Below are 23,570 nucleotides of genomic sequence, written 5' to 3' on the forward strand. Positions count from 1 at the left end.
GATTCGGTCTTACATTCACTCTCTGACCCAACCATAAAAAAACACACAAACATTCAACATGGCGTGCTCTCTCCGAATACTTTTCAAAAAAATGTATTGCACGAACGCATTTGCAATGCAATAGGTCTCGCATTTGAAGAGTTTAAGCTATTGGCATTGTAAATGGCAATGCCTTTTATTTATCTGTTTTCAGAACACATAAATAAAAGGCATTTTTATTTACAATGCCAATAGCTCAAACTCTTGTAAATGCGAGACCTATTGAATTGTAAATGCTTGTTGGGAATAGTCGCCATTCTGAGAATAAAACATGAGATGGCAACCAATAAAGTACAAGTACAAAAAGTCTTGGAAGAACCTCTTCAACTGCTTAAACAGTACCCCTTCTCCTATATGTTTGTGTCCATGTGCCTATGACGAGGACTGTGCTGAAAATCTGACACATCTGTGGTTACTTTAAGAGACAAAGCACATACAACCACTATCAGGATTCTCTGTGTTTTTTTATTACAGCTAGTAACACATTATACCGTATAAATACTCTATCCATGTTACCGTATATGCACTTTTGAAAAGGTGATAACTTAAAAATATCATATTAAGGTAGGTTGTACAAAAATAAATACGTTTATTATATGCATTTATGACAAACCATTACCCTTCACAGAAGGACTGGGAATATCAAATACTTATGAAGTATAAATTCTAGTAATACATTTAAGTATGTACACACGAAAGCCATATTATCTCACCGTCAACAACATGGTATGAACATTCATCGAACATTCACCACGGCATTGGTATTGGCATATAACTGTGGATGGACCTGCTATTCCACAGCGCTGTCTATCCCCATCAGACATTTAGATTTTTGTAACAAACGGATTCACTATTTTCAGCTTGGTAACCTGTCTTGCAGAATTACATACATATATATATATCTATATATAGAATCTATGTACACACAGACACAAATAGACTGATCAATAATACACAGACTGGCCCACTACAAGATACATTATCAGAGGATACAAAGATTTTGAGGAAGAAGCAGAAAAGTTCATTTTAAAAAAAGTGTTTCAATCCAATGGGCTAGCAGCCTTTCAATAGGTGGAGTGTTTAATACGATTCATTGGTATCAGAGTTTTAAAAGACCCTCAGGGCTTTTGATCCGGATAGCATAAGACCTTTCTGAGAAGAATAAAAGTCAGGAATTGGAAAAGTTTTTAAAACTGGCCTTGTAAGAAGAAAAAACTCAAGCGGCCTCCAAAGCATAGCGCAACATGCTTGACTGGGACACACTTGCAGCCAATTTACTTCTCCACACTGGTCTGCTGTAACAGAACTTTATCAGCAGGAGTATAGCTGAAAGGGAACAATGTGTCTATTTGAACCACAAGCAACATTTTAATTTACCGCCTTTGCCTCTTGGGTAGCAGAGAAATGATGCAGAAAACTAGCTCGAAAAGGAAAACAAATTCATAATACATTCTAGAAGAACTGCTTAAGACTTGAAGATGCACAAGACATCTTAGCAACAAGCCTTACCTCTATGAACATCATATTTGATAGCACCAGCTTCGGTGGTAATGTAAAGCTGCTCAGATAATCTTAGCTTTGATCAGATCGACTGCTAGATGGAATGGGAAAGATACCATTTGCATAGGGATATCACAAAGATGGCAAAAGCACCACAATATTACTTCCAGAGAAATGTTAGCAAATGCAGTGACAACTTCACTGACATTTTGAGGGGTGTCTGTGTAAGCCTTTACACACAAATGTTGTGACATCTTACCATATGCCTGCGATTAAACCCTTTCTTCTGCCGGGCACTTGATAATGTGGAATACAAGATAATGTGGAATACATAAATCAGGTGAATCAATGAAGGATTCAGTGCTGGAGAAAGAATGATGATCAAGACTGAACATCTCTCTTACATTGAGAACATTGCGGTGGGACAATTAACAATACACAAATATACGCAACTGAAAAACAATTATATATAGCTTTTAAATTCTTTTTCTGTTTGCCCTCTGAAAATATGGCTTCAATTATTCTGCAAAAAACTATTCTCTGAAATAATAGCAGCCATGAATAGTAAATTTGAAGCTCCTTTCTCTAGTCCTTTTTGCCGTTCCTTGGTGAGGTAGGTGAGCCCTGAAAATGTTCTTGTACACTATGCTGGTCTGGCCCCGAGAGCAAGCAAATTTCCAAAACGTCAGGTCAGATATATGCAGAAAACCTGACCTGATTTCTGAAAACTCCCACTGGCCACCACCTTTCAGTACGGTCTTCATCGGTCAACAACTTCAACAGACTAAGAAGAAAAGGAAATGGTAATGCCCTGGAACATTAGCTGTACTGTCCCAGCAAACCTAACACTCGCATGATGTGTGGTTGATGCAACATCAACCGCCATTCGTACGAACTCTCCTCTATCAACTTGCACCAGGAAGTGCACATATTAAGAGCAACACATTCTACCTCCAGCCCACCTGCTGCAGTGCTTAGTGTGGACTCAATACATTCACTTGTCTGTTCAGTGCTGCTTAGCTACAGTTTGTGAGTGAGCAAAAGTCTATTAAATGCTTGGGCTTCTTAGAGGGGTCACAGTTTTCTTGGGGCAAGTTCCTGCCAGTGTAGGAGATACACTTCAAGAGTCTCTTCCTAAACCCTTTTCCACAGGTCTTGGAACAGCTGGACCAGTCTCCCAGGTGCCACTGGGGGCATGGTGTGTCTGAACATGCCCGGATGTCAACTGGCTTCAGTTCCTTAGCACAGTCCGTGGTCACCTGTCCATTAATGTCCTTGCACTGTACGTTTCTACGCTGCCAGCCTGAGCCGCACGTCTTGGAGCATTCCCCCCACTCCTCAATGACCCACTCTGAGAAAATGGTCTCTTTGATAGCGTTGAATGATTCTTTCTTTTTGTGGAACACTTTCTCTGGAGCAGAGGATGAGAGTTTCTTCACAAAATAGATGTACTTGATTTTCAGCCGACGTGAATCGCCCACGGTGAGCACTTGGACAGTGATAGGTTCTTTCAGCGGACTGAAGCTGCGAATCCTTTCCAGGCTGGCTGAGGAGCCGCTGTACCTCAGGATGTTTCCCTTTTGGGTGATATCTTGCTCTGTGGTTGATAAGGTGTAGTCCCCATTCAGGATATAGGTACCGTCGGCGGCTTTAATGGCAAGGAAGCTGCCGTCGTGCCTAGAGCCTCTGTGGTTGCGCTGTTTCACTTCTACACTTGTAGCCCCAGCAGGAATAGTGACAACATCATGGTAGCCAGGCCTAGAAAGAGTAAGGAAGAAACATTGTAACTCTTCATGCACAGATGGTTTACTGAAAGCATGAGCAGTCAAAAACCTGAACACAAACGACCAGAATCTTAGCATCATTTATTCACGATTATGCCCTTTAATTGGCCACTCAACATGGTCATATCCTGTTTCGCCTGGCCAGCGATGAGATGTTGGGCAACGGAAAGTGAATTGGTTGATTTAAACGAGGGCACTGCAGGTACAATACATAATGAACGTTTTGTGAAGGATATTATGACTGGTCTATTTTAAATTTGTTGACAGGTGGATTACAAATGTGATTTTGTTTTTCTTTTTTTTTCTATTAATATTTTGCCCACTGACCAGTACATTTTTTTTTATATTTGTTTGACTACATAGTGCACTTTTCAGAATAACTTTTCTTTCAGTTATACTTGTATGTGGAAGTTTTTTGGCTTTCAAATTAAAGAAAGCAAAGAAGTAGATGTCCCCGGGTGTTAGTAGGGCTGCTGTTATTCTAACATTCCCAGTAAGTGAAGTTACTCATTGACTGCAGCTTAGGTCTCCCTATACTTTTTCCTGTCCTAACCTCTCTCATTTTTGATAAGGCATTATTAAACTAAATGCGTACTAACCATTGACCTGCCAGATAAACAGAATAAAATCCAAGTAAAGTGGATTTTTTAAAAGCGAGTGCTATCATTAATTTACTTCATTTTTGGATGAACTAATGGCCATATTCATTGCACTAGCCAATATTTTTGATGTTTCAGGACAATTCAAGCACAACTTTCAAATTAGAAACCAGCCATTATCATTGTGGTTTAGGTAAATAGCAAAGTGTGTGACTTACCACAACCATAAAATAAATCTTAAAGTATAATTTAATGAATCTTTCACCATGGTGCTAGAAGATATAATATATATTTGTACTTAAGAAAATGGTAGCCAGCACTGGAAACTGAAATTGTCTAGATGTCCACAAATTAAGTTTTGTTGAGGCCAGCCTCACTTCCTCACGAGCAACAATCCTTGAAGCAAGAAGTCCTTGAAATATGCTCTGGTGGGACCATTTTTTGTCAGGTTTGAAAATATTTCAGGTAAGACGCCAATTTTTCCATGAACTTCTCTGTAACTTAAGCCACTGAATCACTTATGTGAACAGTGGACTCTACCCTCTGAGAATAGGTTTCAACCACCAATTAATTATACAAATTGCATCAGTTATGGCATACATGCCAAAACTGAAGCTGCCAACTAGCAGGTCAAGATGGCTACCATTCACCATCGACATGTGCCAGAACAGAGCCCGATAAGTTTGTCAAAAATAGTGGCCACTAATACAATATGTCACTTTCCACCTAGTTGGTCATCAGCATTAGTAGCCATTGACTTTTACCAGGATAGATGTACCACGCCCTCCATATTTCACTTTGGACCTATGCCAGTATAGAACCTTCCACTTAGGAAGTCATGACTGCCAGGCACTATATGTCAGGACAGAACCTACCATCTAAGACTATGTGACTCTCGGACATTTTTTAGCATGGAGTCATGGCATTCTATGTGTTTGTTTGGAAAGGTGGAACTCCAAAGCTGCTGCCACCAAACACGAGCACATAGTGCATTATAACTTGACTTTGAACTGGTAACTGATTAACTGACCTTTGGTTATTTAAACCAGTTAAAATGTAAATACGGTCTGAATCGCCATGTCAGCTTCCTTGGTCACCTAGTGACTTATTGTATGGAACAGCGTGCAACTCGCTCAGGGCAAATGTGCATTTTTACTTACTTGGCACTAAGGACGGTGCCTGTAACTTTCTTGCAGGTGGACCCGTTGCCTCCACACACTCCACACTTGTCAAACTTCTTATTGGAGTTAATGACACGGTCACACCCGGCTTTCACGCACTGCCCCTGGACGCAGATGGAGGTGGAATCAGGGCTGCAGGAGGTGCCGTCCACGACCTGGGAAGAGCAACACATACAATGGGACTGTTATTTTATAGTCTTAAGTACCACTTCAACATTTGAATGAGTGTGCTTTGCAATTAATAAACATGACTGGCTAGTACTGAAGTATAAGAAACTTCCTGTGTGGTCAGGCCACCACAGAGAACACAGGCAGAGCACATTTAGTGAACCTACTGTTTTAAGGCGGGTAACACAAAAACTAACAATTACAACTCTCACTAAACACAAAACAATCATTTCACCAACCTTTAAAAACTGGTAACAATTTGAAGTTTAAGAAACTCAACTTTGCTCGCCTATCTGTAGAATGAATAGTGGCATTCAATTGGTGGGTTGTGACTGAGCAGCAGTACCAGCAGTCAAAAGATCACAGAGTAACACACCACGCAGAACCCTCTGCAGAGTGTGCACAATGATCAACTAAGGTCATTGCTATGTTCAATTAATTATAAACCATGCTTTCCCTACAAACTGGACTGAAAGCGACCTCAAAGAAAGACATACAAACGTGCTCAATACAAACCACGAGCAGCATCATGTGCAAAAATATGGAATTAATTAGTTTGTATTTGGGAAACCTTCTAGCTATGTGAAAAGCTTAAAAAGAGCTGTACTTGGACAAACATATCAACTTAGTGTGTTAAAGAGCATCTAATGTTGGAAGAAGGCTGGTTTCTAAACACTCCTATATTTTGACAGAAAGAACATGACAAATATCCAAGGAGGGTATTTAGACAAAGGGCCTGATTTGGAGGTGTGTGGAGGGGAACAGTCCGTCACAAAGATGACAGATATCCCATCCGCCGTATTACGACCACATTCTATCCTATGGGGATCGTAATACGGTGGACGGCACATCCTTCATGTTTGTGACTGAGTATCCCCTCTATAGGCCTAAAATATCAAAAACACAAATATTGTGGGAGAAAATATTGTGTCAAAACTATCAAGGACAAACATGTTGTGCCTGTAAGTTTCCATAGGTAAGTAAAGTTTTACTATATATAACTCTACATATATGTACCTTTATGATATATATATATCTTCTATGTACGTAGATGTGGAGTCAAGAACAGTACATCTATACTTGCCTATTTGCACTTATCTTCTCAATATTTTTGCCACAATATTCTGTCCACATGATGTTTGTGTTTTCGATATTCTGTCAGTCATCCTGCAAGGAGATAACTGAAACACACAGCGTGGTGGAATGATTTCTTAAAAATGTCAGGGGCTGAGACTTTTGCGATCAATCCACCAATCACCTTTGTGTTTTAGTGTGACACCCTACTTGCGGGTATAGACAGGTGTGAGCCACAAACTTGATGGCCCCAAGGACTCAAGCTGCACCTGACTTTAGGTCACTTCTGCTGATTCAAGCCAGGTTTGCCTGTGTGCCTGTCTGAAGGACACCTGGTCTGGTAGCTTGAGCTGGAATGTTCCTATTGGAGGAGGATCAAGTCTGATTTCCACACAGCTGATCGCTAACTGGCGTGTCAAAGTGGTCCTAAAAACAGTGGAATGTAATGCAGGCTCGAACGATTGCTAGTAGCTGAGACTTTAGCAGGCATTGCACCCCTCATCTTTCTGTTTCAGCAGAAGGAGATAAAGCAATGCACGAAATTGAGGTACTAGGGGAGGATACATTAATACTCGAGTCTCCCTGTTCCACAGCTTACAAATTTACCAAATAATTCACACCTCTTCCTTGAACAAGGAAATGCAAATGTTAGCTTAGATCATGATCTAGTCAAATAAGGTAAAAATAATTGATTTGCAAACTTACCTTTGGTTGCAGTACGAAGAAATAGCCAGTGCCTTTTGCCCGACAGACAAGTTTACATCGGTCTTTTGGAGACACTCCAGCAAATTTAGGAATCCACTCTACGGCAGGCCCATTTCCAAATGGAGACTTGGACAAGTCATTGTGTGCTTCACACTGCTCCTCTCTGAAAGTCTTGCCTGTAGGAACAGTACATGAAATCTTAGATTTCCACCCTTCTTTCCTGCAGTTTTACGCCCCATATATTATTGTGTGAATGTAACTTACCGTTGTTCTCTGGGCAGTCGATGACGTTGCACGATCGGTACTGCACCCGCTTGCCTTCGCAATACTTCCCCCCATTCTTCGGGACTGGATTGTCGCACTCTCTGATAGAATACTGCACTCCTCCACCACACGTCCTCGAGCACTCACCCCATCCGCCCCAGGAACCCCAGTTTCCATTCACAGGAGTCTGAAACAATATAATAAAACATAAGCCACAAATTAAATTTCTGGACGCAAATTATACCTCGATTATCAATGAAAGAAAACGCTTTCGAAATTACGCTAGTGACTGACATGAATCTGACAGAAGTGAGAGTGATTTTTTTTAATGAGATTTGGGTAAGGGAAGAGGTTAGTCAGCCGGGCTTTGTTTAACAACTGCCAGACCCATTGGTAAGTGGTAGTATTTAAGGTAAAGATACATCACTGATAGACTTGCAAAACACTACATCTACGCTAGGCCTAATACAAATAGGCTGCATCCCCCTCCTATTTACTCATCCCAAACCTCTTCCTATTACTATGATCTAAAAAAAAACCCACAATTTCTAGACCCTTCCCTCTTCTATCCCTCCACTATCCTTTTTCATTCCAAATAACAAACTCACAGGTCCAACACTCAAAATAATTTCATATTTCCCTATACTAGTTCACCACTAATCCTTTCTGGGTTCCGGAGTAGCATGCTACTCTCCAAAAAGCGCTTCGACCCATCGTATGGGCTAGTAAGTGCTATAAAAATGCAATTACAATTACGATGTGAATTTGTATTTGTATCGATGCATTTAAGACTGCGGAAGCTTACATCATATTGTTTCTTGTCCTTCTTGTCCAAGCACTTGCCATTGATGCACCATTTGCCGTCTCCGCAGCTGCTGCCGTCTGCCCATGGGAAGTGTTTGGTTTGGCAGACGATCATGCCTCCGGAGTTGCCAGTGCACCACAGGGTGGTGCATGTGCTTGCGGTGTCTGGACAGTGCTTGGAGTCATCCCCAAACGTGAACTGGCACTGTTTGTTGACGTCATACAAGATGCCCGGGAGATCGGTGGGGAGCGCCACAGGCCTGTGAGGTTTGTCCAGCAAGCACTCTCCTAAAAGCAGAAAGAAAGGTGCAAAAAGTTAGGGCTGCTATTTTGAAAAGCAAACTGGTTCATTTGAATAAAGTTAGGCAGATGTCTATTATGACACACTACTAATGCAGTGACATTCAGAGAGGAGAAATACTTTTAAATACTCTGACACCAAAATTGGTCAAAAGGTTAGTGGCAAGAAGAGTAAATTTGTAAAATTCCATGTAAAAAGGGGCGGACAAGATTCTGACGAAGGCGTGGTGACATTTTTCGACCACGCTGCTTTTTCCTTGGCTTGCAGACATCCTTTCATAAATTTTTCAGTTTTTAAAAACAAGACCACTGTAGTAGTCGATTGCAATAAAGCCATTTTAGTTCCTACTTTAAACTTCGGACATTTCCTGCATCTCTACCTGGCATAGGGAAAGGGTATACACTTTTTCTCCTTATGGAATTTGGCCCTTAAATTCAAGATTTTCAAATATTTAGGGCTATGGAATTATAAAATTGTGACATTCTAGTTTTGGAAAGATGTTACTTCGGGGAACCCGTAGTGTGATTAGCACACAGGCACTGGAATTTACAAAGCACACGCTCGATTCAGTTCAAAATTGAACCACTGCCCCGGACTAGTGCGCAGCTTGCACACAAAGCCCACGTATGCGCCCATGTGTTATTTGTGTGAGCGACTTCACAAGTGCACAATTACTGGCACTTTACCCCATTATGTGCAAGACCTAACACGGTGGAAAGGAAGTTCAAGATGCAGCAAGAAAAGTAGGTGGGACCATAAAAAGGAAAAAATGTAAAGACCACGTGTGCATGAAGAAAACAAAAAAAATGACAATACATGTTTTTTTAAAAAGCACAGCTTCATATAATAGGACAAATGAAGACACCATTTCAGTATACTCACCATGGCCATTGTCCAGGAAGGATGTGATTGTGTACGCGCTGCAGAGAGACCAAGGTTGGTTACGGTCCAAGTTGGAAAGCATGGACGCCATCATGTGGGAACCTTGGTTGGCAATGTTCACGCCAGCACACTGCTGCGCCTCATCGTGGGGCATGTTCATCACGTGTCCTAAAGAAAAGACAAGACCGCTCAGCACTTTTCTGCAAGTTACTTGTCACCTCGGCCTTGGCAGGCAAGCAACATATATCCACAAGGCAAGTTATCCGGCTATTGCAAATATTCCTGGAGGAGGGTCTGGACCCATTATAGATGAATTAAATCCATCAAGCATAGATACCTGTCCGAAAACTGCTTCTTAGTGGCTAGATAAATAGAAACAAGCTTCAAACAAGGGATCCCTTTTGGTGCAATAAGAGACAGATCATTAACTTAAGGTCTGGTCTGGTTTACTAAAGCTTTTGCCTGGCTTATGACCAGTTGTTCCCTGGCTTAAAATAGTCTCAAGCAAAGGAAAAATCTATGATTTACAGCCGCGTATTGCAGGGTTTATGACATTCGTTAGGCTCTCCTTGGCTTAAAACGTTCTTAAATACTTTTTTTTTTGCCTTTCGAGAGTGTCAAGCCAGGGAAAAATATTAGCAAATGTGCCCCATGAGCCTCACTCAAAGCTGCATTGAGACTGCCTTAAGAGATAGAAAACTCTAGAAAATCAAGCACTCGCTTGCTCATATGTGCAGGGCATAGCAGATTTCTAAAGGGGGCATCTATTAAAAGTACAGCACATGGCCATCTCACAATCCAGGTTAGTGAGTTAGACCCCCTGAAAAGGGGAGATTGCAGCTCTGGGAGCCATTTCTACTCGCAAATAAGACACACATGTCTGCAAATGGGGAAGGAACACGTTTGCTCGCATTCTGCTTCCAGCGTGCCATCATATTGCATCATCGCCCATAGCCCAGCAGATGTTGCTGGCTAGGAAGACTGCAGCTGAAACATCCCTGGAACATGTCATTATAAGACCATCTGTTCTGCAAACTAAAACGCCAATGCACTGGGAAATGAGGCCCAGGCCTCATGCGTAAACTTATGGGAGTGAGGGGGCACGCTTTATGTAGCAAGGGGTGCAAGAGTTGCATTTGAGGAAACTACTATGACCACTGTGAAATGAGCCCCAACCCAGAGAACCACACTTTATGCCATTACAATGTTTGTCTTACCTAATTCATGAGCAGTGGTGAACGCAGCCTGTAGCCCGTCGTCTTCAATAATTGAGCAACTTCGCGTGGGGTCACAGACGGTTCCTACATCACCCATCCCCAGTGTGTCGCAAGTCTTGGCGCCGCAAAGGTCCTGGCAACATGGAAAAGGAAGGCCTGCTCATTAATAAACAGGTTCAAGAATGAGTCTTGACAGAGCATGGGCTAACTCTACCAGCTGGCCTGAACATCAGACTTGGTGATCAATGAAAGGTGCCTTGACTAATGCCCATTAATTGCCATGTCAACATGCAGCACGTGGGAGAAGTTAGCCCATTTAGAAGTATGATGCCAAAGGTAATTTACTCACACACGTGCACAGACACAATGAGCCATGCCACATAACATTTAAATAGACATAAAATGTTGTTTACCAATAATTCTGCTACTTGTGTGAAACCTATGCACAACCTAAATTTGCTACAAAACAAACTTAGGGCCTGATTACAAGTTTGGCATTGTAGGTGTGTGCCGCCAAGCCAGCGCCCCTCTCCCACACTGCCAAATTCAACCGCCTGCTAGATTAGGAGTTTTCTCCTAGTCTGGTGGGCTGTGCTTGAGCGGCCCCACGGCAGTGCTGTGCTAAGGCTCATATGTGAGCCTTAGCACGCCATCATTGTGAGACCACCAATGTGCGTTCTGGAACTAAATTAACTTTTAAGTCCATGCCATGCAGCAACTGGGGGTGCATGCATACAGGAGGGCACAACATGTGCTCTCCTGCAGGCATCCCCAGGCCCAGAGGCAAAAAGGGGCCCTGTAGGGCCCCCTTAGTTTCCCAACCACTAGACTTTTCATAGCAGGCTTACTGCCATGAAAACTGTGGCGGTGAGGAAATTCATAATATGCTTTGCAGTGTTGCTGAGGCACCTCAGCATATTGAGGCCTCAGACCGCCACGCCACCGCTGATGGATCACGGATCCCCAGCGGTAGCGGTGGTCCAGTGGCAGTCAGATCACCAAAGTTGTAATACGGCGGTCGGATCTTCGGTGCTGCATTGCAACTGCAGGTTTGGCGGTCCATCGGACCGTCAAACTTGAAATCGGCCCCTTGGTCACATCTATCCCCTTTGTTGTCAAGGCCTGTCCATAAACAGAGGTAACGGACTCACCTGTCGGGTGTACAAGATGGCAGTGTCGTAGTGCTCGGCATGCCGGTCACTGGGCGGGTTATGCTGCTTCTGCCAGCTGCAGAAGTTCCTCAAGGTCAGAGCGGCATTGGACGACACATCTGGACCCTTCTGCTCGTCGTACACCACTAAGATCTTCACCACCACTAGGTTGATGGCGTTCCGAATACTGGGGTGCTTGTAGAGCTTAGCCGCTACGGACATCAGGGTGAGCAGGTAGTGCTTCAGGCCACTGCCGTGGAATTCCGCCATGGACTGGTCAGCCACAAGCATGGTCTCCACATAGCGGGGAGTAGAGACAAAGCGCTTCTTCCTTCTGTTTCCAAGCCCTTTTAAAAAACAGATGAGTCGACATTTATTTTACGTAGATCAATGGCTAAATTGTTGATCTTGTACATCCTGGGAAAATAGCAACTGTTACAAGATGTTTAAAGCGTACTGATGGATTGCAGGTTAGAAACTTAGAAAACGGCGCCATCCTCTTTCACACATGTGCAGAGCCTTGAAGAGGAGGTAGGCACATAAAGAAAGGGCCTAGAACCCGCACAAATGTACTATACAAATGCTGGTGGCATAACATGCATCTCTCCATTTTTTTCCCGCTTGTCTCCAAACCCTCCCAAGTTTAAAATTAAGTGCACTGAGGCACTAGATCACATGTATATATTAGGGAAAGTGAAGAGGCCCTGATTTGGAACTCGAGTCTAGTGCTTACGCATTTGCAATAAAAAAAAAGATGCAATGGATTGGAAACCTACAGTTTACGAGCTGCCACATTTTAAAGGGAAAGCCTGAAGAGGCCTTGTTGGGACCTGAAAGACTTGGCTGCAGCCGGTAACCTGAGCAGAGTTTATATTTTACAGTCTACTAAACCGCCTGGGCCGCAATAAACGCTCAGAGAGATCTTGGCCAGGCGGCCGCTGAGTCACCATGCAGCAGCTTTATTCGAATGGAGGTTACAGAATGAGCTCATGGTTGCAAATGCAGGTGCGGTGCCCGCGGCTGCAGCCACAGAGCCGGTACCCTCGGCCACCTTAGACCGCTCCCTGGGCCTAAACCAGCCTACCCTTGCCTGTCAGCCCTCGCGCGCGCCCCTGCCGCGGAACCGTAGCCCTGCGGCCCCGTGCGCGCCAAGGTCACGGAGGCGTGCCCGGTGCAGGTGATCAGACACGCCAGGCGCGAGGCAGGCCTGCCCTTCCAGGCTGCTCGCGGTGCCCGCGTGCGTCTGTGACTGGAAACTGCAGTGCGCATTTTTCCATCAGAGATAAAACTTCTATCTGCATAAAGTTGAGCATTCGGGGCGGGCTGCGCTGTAACTTCACATAAGAAAGCAAAGCTGGTATAGTAATTTTGTTTTGGCCTACTTAAGCTTTACCGTGATGTGTACGTGCATTTTGTGTGTCAAATTCAATTATTTCCATTGCATTTTCCTTTGAGCCAAAAACACTGAAAGTTTTCAACTAAAAATAAATAAACACATCCCTGCATGTGAATGAACAGCTCAATGAGGCAGGGAGGTCATCATACTGAAGCGGGGAGTCACTAAAGAGATAAAGGCGCTTTGCAACACTGAATTGGCATCTCTTCGAAGCACGGTTCCCCTTAAAAGTGGTATCCCTTTTGGGTACAGTGTTCCTGATAACTCTTGTAACCCTCTTACCTGCCTCTCCACTCTAGGCAGTGGCGCAACTGTAAATGATGAGGGGTCCCTGCAGAATGTGATGAGGGCTCCTGGCCCGCACAGCCCTTCTGGGGGCCCCCATTGGACTCAATGTCGTAGAGGGTCGTCCTTCACGCCCACCCAGGGGCCTGCGTTACGCCCCTGCCTCGCCTCTAGGCAATGCACGCACCCCCCCAAAAAAACAGTAGCAATTCTAACTATTCAACCTTCTGAATATTAGGGTCTCATGGGCGCTGAACTTCTCAAAGTGCCTCAAGTTGCTGTGCCAACTTCTCGCGCGGCTGCCTTTAAGACACATTCCAACCCTTTAGAGGGGCGTGACCTATGAAACAGAGCCTTCTAGGCACCTTCAAAATACCAATCCTTATACCAATGGGTACCCTGAAAGGACAGCGCACCTGGCTGGTGTTCCCTGTAATGGCCACTATCCAGGCAGTGCCAGATTACCCATCAAATGTTGGGCTTTTGTTTGAATGTTTGTTACTTAGTACAGAGCATTCCAAGGGCTGTGTTAAAGAGGGGTTATCCTATGTGTGGTAAGTTCTGTCGGAAGAAATGGGTCATATTTAGACAGTCAAGGCAGTCATTCTGGCCATGGTTCAATTGGTAGCCCTGATCTGTAGTGTGCAGGAGACATCGGCAGGTGTGGGCAAGAGTCGACAAGCGTTCTTTGCGCCGGTGAAGTGCAGTAGTGGCCCGGTGTACTCTACAATAGAAGCATTCATTGGTGGCCAGGTGGGACCAAAATCGGGTGTCTGCGGGGTGTCGCTAGTGTAATCTGCAGCAACTGTTCTGTGGAGGGCAGGTGTGATTTGCGGTACTTGTCTGCTGTGGAGAGAAGGTGTGATTTGCTGTACTTGTCTGCTATGGATGGCAGGTGTGATCTGCGGTACTTGTCTGCTGTGGAGGGCAGGTGTATTTGCAGTGGCTGTCTGCCGTGGAGGACAGGTGTGGTTTGCGGTACTTGTCTGCTATGGATGGCAGGTGTGATCTATGGTACACGTCTTCTGTGGAGGGCATGTGTATTTGCAGTGGCTGTCTGCTATGGATGGCAGGTGTGATCTATGGTACACGTCTTCTGTGGAGGGCAGGTGTATTTGCAGTGGCTGTCTGCTATGGATGGCAGGTGTGATCTATGGTACACGTCTTCTGTGGAGGGCAGGTGTATTTGCAGTGGCTGTCTGCCGTGGTAGGCGGGTGTAATCTGCAGTGACTGTCTACTATGGTTAAATGGCCTGCTTTGGTGAACGAGCAAAGGCTCTCTGTTGTGGTAGGCAGGTGGGATCTGCAGCAGCTGTGTATTTAGGATCTGTAGTGGTTGTGTGTTCTGATGAGCAGTGTGATCTGCAGCGGATGTCTGCTGTGGTGGACAGGTGTGATCTCCAGTGGTTCCTGTGATGGGCAGGTGGGATCTGTAGTGGTTGTCCAGTCTGGTGAGCAGTGTGATCTGCAGTGGGTATCTGCTGTGGTAAGCAGGTGTGATCTGCAGTAGTCGATTACTGTGGTGAGTTTGTGTTATCTACGGTAGTTGAATGCTCTGACAAGCAGTGCATGCACTCTGCAGTGGGGATCTGATGTGGTAGACAGGTGTGATGTGCAGTAGTTAGGTGCTGTGTGTTATCTGCAGTTGTTGATTGCTCCAACGGCTAGTGTGACCTGCAGTGCTAGTCTGCTATGGGAGAGGCAGGTGCGCCCTGCTGTGCTAGTCTGCTATGGGAGAGAGGCAGGTGCGCCCTGCAGTGCTAGTCTGCTATGGGAGAGGCAGGTGCGACCTGCTGTGGCAGACAGAAATGTCCTGCTGTTGCAGCCTGCAGGGGTGAGAGTGTGAGGACCGTCTCTCCCTACTAGTCAAACAGACGTGGAGCGCGCTTGAATGTAGAAGGCCTACCCGGCTGAAAGACGTCACTGTGTCTTAGGTCCAGCAGGTGACCCCTTTTACCCTTGCCAAGTTTCAAGCTTGTGCGCATACCTGTGTGCACGGGGGGCTCGCCTGCTGGCCGGGCCCCCTCGGCGGCTCCTACGGGTGGCGGCTGGTCGGTCACCCCGCACTTGGGGCCCCTGCGCCCCGGCACCCTCCTGCGGATGAGGTGCAGCATGGTGGGGGCTGCTGGCCCGGGGCCCTCCTCCGCAGCCAGGGAGTGGTTGCTGGGCTGGATGAAGAACTCTTCGCCCTGCAGGTAGAAGGCCCCTCGGAGGCCCCCGCAGAGGCTCAGCGCCGCGCTGGACGAGGGGTCCCCATTCACGGTGCCAGAATAGAAGCAGCGGGCCAGGTCCCCCGCTTGGCCGGCGTCCTCTCCCGAAGGGCTGCCCACGTACTGCAGAGTGAAGCCGGGTGCCAAGAAGCTGCGGTCCGGCTCCAGTTCTAAGGTCAGCTGCTTCCCGAAGGCGTCGAGCCGGTAGACCGTTTTCATGTGCTCGGGGGGCGGCGTGCCACCCTGGGATGCGTCCCACGACACCCGCACCGGGGCTATTAGTTCCTCCTCCATGGTGCCCAGGGCGACATGCAGGAATGCCAACAGGGGCAGCAGGTGATGGCAGAAAGCACCCATAGCCATCAGCGGCACCACAACCCTTTCACCAATAATAAACCAATGCAAATGTAGCGTGCAATCTTTGGGGTGCAACCAGCCTCCTGAAAATTCACCGCTAGACGGGTATGTCCATGTCGCAGGCGCTAACAGGACTGTGGAAACGTGTTCCCCTCTGCACCGAATCCCGGCGTGTCCTTCTTTGCAACGACTGCTCCTGTAGCCAGTGGAAGGGCTCCCGTGCGCACCGCAGGGCAGTAGCACCAAACACTTTGTAAATTATCAAGCAGAAGTTTTCGCCTCGTTCCACTCCAGTGGGAAGGCAGTTCTGCCCCGCGTCGTGCTCTGTAAAAGCTCCTCTGGTTTCTGTTCGCCTCGTTCAGCGCCACCCCAGTGCTGCCAGGTTCCACCTAGCGCTGCTATCGTCTCCTCTGAGCGCACTGCTCGAGCAGGGGATCCCAGTCTGACTTTTATGGTATCTGCACCCCCGAAACCCCTCCCCCGGGCCGTGAGCTGGGTCTGTGCGTAGCTGTGATCCGGAGCCCGAGCCTCCTCCCCCTGGGGCCCCCTCTGGAGCCGAGCCAAGGATCTTCAATCATGCAGGAGGAGGAGCGGAGGGGGAGGGCTGAGGACACACGGGCTCAAGGCGCCAGCAACGCGGCCAAAGAGCGCACGGATGTGCCCCCAGTGCCGGTCTTGTATGCATTGCGCACGTACGGATTTCTAATAGTTTTCACTCCATAGGTGCTGCTGGTAGACGTTAGACTCGGGGTCAAGGGGGGACTGGAGGGCAGTCGAGCTCCTTGGAGTACAGGGCTGGGTCCAGGCAGGGACGGTGCGGGGCGCGCCCCGAGGTTTAGGGGACAGGGTCCGAGGAGCGGTGAGTGCTCCGTGAAGAAGGAATACGAGGGAGAGCTGATGGTGGGGTAAGAGGTGGGATGGGAAGATACAGACTCCCGCAAAGAATATTGAAGCGACCAGGTGCAGGGGCTGGCGGACGTGCGGAGTTGCAGAGTACGGGCAGGTTTCCACAGAGCGGGACCGTCTTGTTCATGCAAACCACAGACCACCCCTAGCTTCTTTTATCGAAGATCAGTCTGTTCCATGCTGACGACCATAAAAACTAGTGATTTTAGTAGAATTTTACTTACATAAATATTTGCAATGTCTTCAGAACTGTAAAGTTTTGTAAACTTATTTTTATGAGGTGCATATTGTGCGCCTCCGTCTCACTGCTCTACTCGCAGATATGTTTTTTGTAACTTTCTAGGAGCACCCTCCCGCTTAACTCAACTCTTTAGAAACAGTTCAGCGTGAGGGAGGAGGACTCGGAGGACAGTGCGTGCCCTTCCTCTCCTGGAATACAGAAACGGCGCGACGTGCAGGCTGAGAGAAGGGGGGGGGGTCCAGCTGTGACCGAGGGGGCTGCCCTGAAGCAGAGCAGAGGTTCGCTACCCTCTCCAGGGAGGACACGATCATTTACACACACACACACACACACACATATAAATATATATATATTTTTTAAAATGCAATTTTATTATAGCGCGAACCCAACACGAAGGTATAGGAGAGCTTTACATGAACACAAGTTATGTTACACAAGGTCAGTTATGTGTTTTAGACACGAGGATATTAAGAGAGTTGCCCAGGATCACGGGATGTTGAGCTAACGCCGTGATTCGAATCTTGCTCCCCTGTTCCAAAGTCAGCAGCTCTTGCCTTAGCGCCGCATCCTCTAGGTCTATGGATGGAGGTTAGCTGCCCTTATCCACGGGTGACACCTTTAGAGTAGAGTTTACTGCCCTCCACATGGGTAACTGATTACGTGGTCAAGGGTGAGTCAGACCGAGGGGTGCTGCCCCGAGCCAGAGGTTATCTGCCTCTTAAATCAGAGGCTGTTGGTCAGATGCCCACAATCGAGGGTGGGGTCACCTAGGGACCTGCCCTTCTCCGCGAGTGGTAGAGGAAAGCAGCCAGGGCTCTCCAGCGCCAGGGGGTCTGTGCGCTCTGACGGGCGGACCTCGCTCTGAGGGAGATTCCAGTAAGCGAGGAGTGTGTGGGGGGGGGAGGGGGCCGGGCTGCACTGAGGGGCGGGGCTAGGTGGGAGGGGCCGAGGTCTCGGAGAGGACTCACTGTGGCAGTGGAATCAGTCTCAGTGCCGCGCGCCGGGTGCATCGCGCTGAGCTGTTTTCCGGAGCCGCGCTGACGGCAGTTGTCACCGCCTAGGAACAGGAAAGGAGGCACCCGGTGTGGGAGGGCTCGGCCCAATGTCAGGATGAGGGCCTGGGATCAGCGCTGTCCCGCCTGCGCTTCCTGCAGTGTCCGCCCAGCAAGCGCCCCACGTTCCCCCGAAAGTCCCACAGAGCAGGGAAAAGGCCCAGCGTCAGTGCTCACTTTTCCAGACTTTTCAGTGACGCACTCGAGGTGCTCTTGCGCTGCCACCCATTTGGAGAGCAGCCTAACAAGCACATGCCTTCCCTTCTGGGGGACCTTCCATGACCGCGCGTGCACTTTCCCTCCTTTCTCCAACAGCACCGACCCCTCACTCCTTCCTTCTACCCTCATCTTAGACTCTGATCACTTCTCGCGGACGCGGAGGCCTTAGGCGCTTTCCAGTTCTACTCGGATGCCAAGACATCTGGCGGAAGCTTCAAACATACTTTCACGATTTTCCCTCCTCCTTTTGCCCGCTAGTTTGACGTCTGCGACATAAGTGCTATTATATGGCCCTTGATATCACAGTTTGAAAGTGTCATAGCCAGTAACGCAGATGTCACCATTACCTACGGTAATGTTACTTATCGACATGAGAAGGCTGAAAGGTTGTGTTGACCCTACTCGTCATGAAACCCGTCAATTCCAGGTTGCTTTCAGAGACATCTGAAGCAAACGTCAATCTCACTCTGCCACTGTTTGAACTTGAATATATCTCACAGCATTGCCTTTACCTCTCAATGTAATACCACTCCCAAGTGCTTGGCCTTATACTATATAAAAATAAATTCTGCATTGTGTCGCTGATAACTTTACTCGTACATAACCATTGCACCTCCCTTCTTATTCCACCCACTGTGAATGTGTCAGCTCGGCTACTTGGAAGACAAGGTGCACAAATTTAATCACCAGGACTACTGTAGCCTCTTTACTAGCAGTGTCCCTATGTTGATGCCTGAGGATGGGGTTCCAGGTCTACCACAGGCTCTGTACAAGCAGGGTCTGTACTGTGATGTCTAGAAATGAATTTGCAGGTCTACCATGAGCTCTGTACAAGCAGCGCACATACATTGCTGTCTGCAGATAGGTTTACAGGTCTACCATATCCTCTGTACGAGCAGCGCACATACATTGCAGTCTGCAGATAGGTTTACAGGTCTACCATAGGCTCTGTACGAGCAGTACACATACATTGCAGTCTGCAGATAGGTTTACAGGTCTACCATAGGCTTTGTACGAGCAGTACACATACATTGCAGTCTGCAGATAGGTTTACAGGTCTACCATAGGCTCTGTACGAGCAGTACACATACATTGCTCTCTGCAGATAGGTTTACAGGTCTACCATGGGCTCTGTACGAGCAGCGCACATACATTGCTGTCTGCAGATAGGTTTACAGGTCTACCATAGGCTCTGTACGAGCAGTACACATACATTGCTCTCTGCAGATAGGTTTACAGGTCTACCATAGGCTTTGTACGAGCAGTGCACATACATTGCTGTCTGCAGATAGGTTTACAGGTCTACCATAGGCTTTGTACGAGCAGCGCACATACATTGCAGTCTGCAGATAGGTTTACAGGTCTACCATAGGCTCTGTACGAGCAGTACACATACATTGCTCTCTGCAGATAGGTTTACAGGTCTACCATAGGCTTTGTACGAGCAGTGCACATACATTGCAGTCTGCAGATAGGTTTACAGGTCTACCATAGGCTCTGTACGAGCAGTACACATACATTGCTCTCTGCAGATAGGTTTACAGGTCTACCATGGGCTCTGTACGAGCAGCGCACATACATTGCAGTCTGCAGATAGGTTTACAGGTCTACCATAGGCTCTGTACGAGCAGTACACATACATTGCTGTCTGCAGATAGGTTTACAGGTCTACCATAGGCTCTGTACGAGCAGTACACATACATTGCTCTCTGCAGATAGGTTTACAGGTCTACCATAGGCTCTGTACGAGCAGCGCACATACATTGCTGTCTGCAGATAGGTTTACAGCTCTACCATGGGCTCTGTACGAGCAGCGCACATACATTGCTGTCTGCAGATAGGTTTACAGGTCTACCATGGGCTCTGTACGAGCAGCGCACATACATTGCTGTCTGCAGATAGGTTTACAGCTCTACCATGGGCTCTGTACGAGCAGTGCACATACATTGCAGTCTGCAGATAGGTTTACAGGTCTACCATGGGCTCTGTACGAGCAGCGCACATACATTGCTGTCTGCAGATAGGTTTACAGGTCTACCATAGGCTCTGTACGAGCAGTACACATACATTGCAGTCTGCAGATAGGTTTACAGGTCTACCATAGGCTTTGTACGAGCAGTACACATACATTGCAGTCTGCAGATAGGTTTACAGGTCTACCATAGGCTCTGTACGAGCAGTACACATACATTGCTCTCTGCAGATAGGTTTACAGGTCTACCATGGGGTCTGTACGAGCAGCGCACATACATTGCTGTCTGCAGATAGGTTTACAGGTCTACCATAGGCTCTGTACGAGCAGTACACATACATTGCTCTCTGCAGATAGGTTTACAGGTCTACCATAGGCTTTGTACGAGCAGTGCACATACATTGCTGTCTGCAGATAGGCTTACAGGTCTACCATAGGCTTTGTACGAGCAGCGCACATACATTGCAGTCTGCAGATAGGTTTACAGGTCTACCATAGGCTCTGTACGAGCAGTACACATACATTGCTCTCTGCAGATAGGTTTACAGGTCTACCATAGGCTTTGTACGAGCAGTGCACATACATTGCAGTCTGCAGATAGGTTTACAGGTCTACCATAGGCTCTGTACGAGCAGTACACATACATTGCTCTCTGCAGATAGGTTTACAGGTCTACCATGGGCTCTGTACGAGCAGCGCACATACATTGCAGTCTGCAGATAGGTTTACAGGTCTACCATAGGCTCTGTACGAGCAGTACACATACATTGCTGTCTGCAGATAGGTTTACAGGTCTACCATAGGCTCTGTACGAGCAGTACACATACATTGCTCTCTGCAGATAGGTTTACAGGTCTACCATAGGCTCTGTACGAGCAGCGCACATACATTGCTGTCTGCAGATAGGTTTACAGCTCTACCATGGGCTCTGTACGAGCAGCGCACATACATTGCTGTCTGCAGATAGGTTTACAGGTCTACCATGGGCTCTGTACGAGCAGCGCACATACATTGCTGTCTGCAGATAGGTTTACAGCTCTACCATGGGCTCTGTACGAGCAGTGCACATACATTGCAGTCTGCAGATAGGTTTACAGGTCTACCATGGGCTCTGTACGAGCAGCGCACATACATTGCTGTCTGCAGATAGGTTTACAGGTCTACCATAGGCTCTGTACGAGCAGTGCACATACATTGCAGTCTGCAGATAGGTTTACAGGTCTACCATGGGCTCTGTACGAGCAGTGCACTTATGCTGCTGTCTGCAGATGGGTTTACAGGCCTACCATAGGCTCTGTACAAGCGGTGCGCTTACGCTGCTGTCTGCAGATGCATTTACTGGTCGACCATAGGCTCTGTACAAGCAGTGCACATACATTGCTGTCTGCAGATGGGTGTACAGGTCTACCCTCCCTTCTACACATGCAGAGTCTGTACATTGATGCCTGGAGATGGGTTTAAAGGTCTATCGTAGCTTCTGTACAGGCATACGTTGAAGTCTGAGAATAGGTTTCTAGGTGTACGCTGCCTTCTGTACACGCAGGGTCCGTACATTGATATCTAGAGATGGAGTTAGACGTGTACCCTACCTTCTATGCAAGCAGAGCCCAAACTTTGATATCTGGAGATGGGGTCAGACGTGTAGCCTACCCTCTAGGCAAGCAGAGCCCAAACTTTGATGTCTGGAGATGGGTTTTCTGGTCTACCGTATCTTTTGTATAAGCAGGATCATACATTGATGTCTGGAGATGGGTTTTCAGATCTACAGTATCTTTTGTAGAATCAGTTTCAATACGTTTATTTCTGAGATTGGTTTCTAGGTTTACAGTAGCTTCTGTATAAGCAGTATCTGTAGGCTGATGTCCAGGGATGGGTTTACAGGTGAACCCCACCTTCTGTTAATGCAGGGTCCATAGGCTGATATCGAGGGATGGGTTTACAGGAGTACCCCACCTTCTAGACAAGCAGGGTCCATAGGCTGATATCCAGGGATGGGTTTACAGGAGTACCCCACCTTCTGTACAAGCAGGGTCCGTACTTGGTTCCTGCTGATGGGTTTGCAGGTCTACCGCAGCTTCTATACAACCAGAGTCCAGACATGGATGTCTGGAGATGTGTTTGTCTTGCACTGAACTCATCTGTTTCATATATAAAGTGCTCTGCTGGCTTTGGGCCTTACATGCACTGTATAAAAATGTCAAACAAATCATAAAATGTGAAACATTGTAAAGTCATATTGCTGCAGCTGCATGCTGGAGCCTTACCTTTTCCTTCTCAAAAACAAAATTAAATTGTCCAGGCAAGCCTTTGTCCCTCGGATTCTTACAACCACCGCGTGCACGGCCTTTTATCTGACTCCCCTTGAGACCTGCGGTGGGTTTTCCATCAGCAGGTATCCTCTTTTCTTTAGTAGGTGGCTTTGATGTCACTGCAAAACCGGAAGAGCCCAAAGAGGCAGCCACATTTCACCGATGCCACAGACACCCACAGGGAACTCTGTGCAACCAGCTCTCACTCCTTCGAGCCTCCATTTTGTGAAAGTTTGAGACTTTGGCAAACAATCCTTACACGTCAGTACATCGAAGCTATGGAACAAGATTCTTGTGTAAATCAGGCACCTCCAGAAACTTGCCGTACCACGAAGTGCCTGGAGCCCTGCACTTTATTTTCACAAGAGGGGGGCCATAAGGTCACAAGAAAGTGAAACACCTTGATGCTTAGCAGGTGGCACGTGGATTGGCTATGCTCCACCATTCATGGGTTACAATCTTCAGATTCTGTGCTCTGCTTTCACGGTATTTATTTTGTATCTCAATTCTTTACTGCTTTTCCAAAAAAGATCAGGATGTGGCCACATTGCAGGCCACATACTGTAAAATACGATCAAACAAACCATATCAGTATTGCACAAGTGCTTCTGGAAAATCACGTTATTTTAATCACATTTCCAAATAAACCGACATAATTAACAAAGCAAAGGAAGTAAGCTGAAAAAACAGCAGTCGGTGCACAGCTAATGCCCTGAGCTCTTCGAGGAACTGGAGAGAGCAGGTATTATGTGTTATTTAATTTCTAAGAACTAGGGTACATGCAGTAAAACCCAGTAATGCTGAAATTATGACTAAAAAGATAATACAGACAGACTGAATCTGACCCAATGTAAACTACTGTGGGCTGAGCTTTCATTTTTGGAATTGACATGGTTTCCTCTCCCAGAATGGGCCCCACTGAGTCTCCATAGCAATAAACAGGGCACTTGCTGT

The 23,570-nt window shown here is 46.8% G+C and overlaps 1 protein-coding gene across 1 annotated transcript; it reads right to left on the minus strand.

Annotated features, from left to right (window-relative positions):
- Positions 1 to 484: 484 nt before the first annotated feature.
- ADAMTS1 (ADAM metallopeptidase with thrombospondin type 1 motif 1) lies at positions 485 to 16,342 on the minus strand. Its single transcript, XM_085623081.1, has 9 exons — positions 15,338 to 16,342; positions 11,670 to 12,016; positions 10,519 to 10,651; positions 9,302 to 9,469; positions 8,120 to 8,406; positions 7,315 to 7,501; positions 7,051 to 7,226; positions 5,083 to 5,258; positions 485 to 3,297 (listed from the first exon to the last, which is right to left on the minus strand). The coding sequence occupies exons 1-9, from the start codon at positions 15,921 to 15,923 to the stop codon at positions 2,556 to 2,558; spliced, it is 2,802 nt and encodes a 933-aa protein (XP_085479207.1). The 5' UTR covers positions 15,924 to 16,342; the 3' UTR covers positions 485 to 2,555.
- Positions 16,343 to 23,570: the final 7,228 nt, after the last annotated feature.

This window comes from Triturus cristatus, chromosome 8 (genome assembly GCF_964204655.1).
Source record: "Triturus cristatus chromosome 8, aTriCri1.1, whole genome shotgun sequence".
In the NCBI taxonomy this organism is placed as follows: Eukaryota; Metazoa; Chordata; class Amphibia; order Caudata; family Salamandridae; genus Triturus; species Triturus cristatus.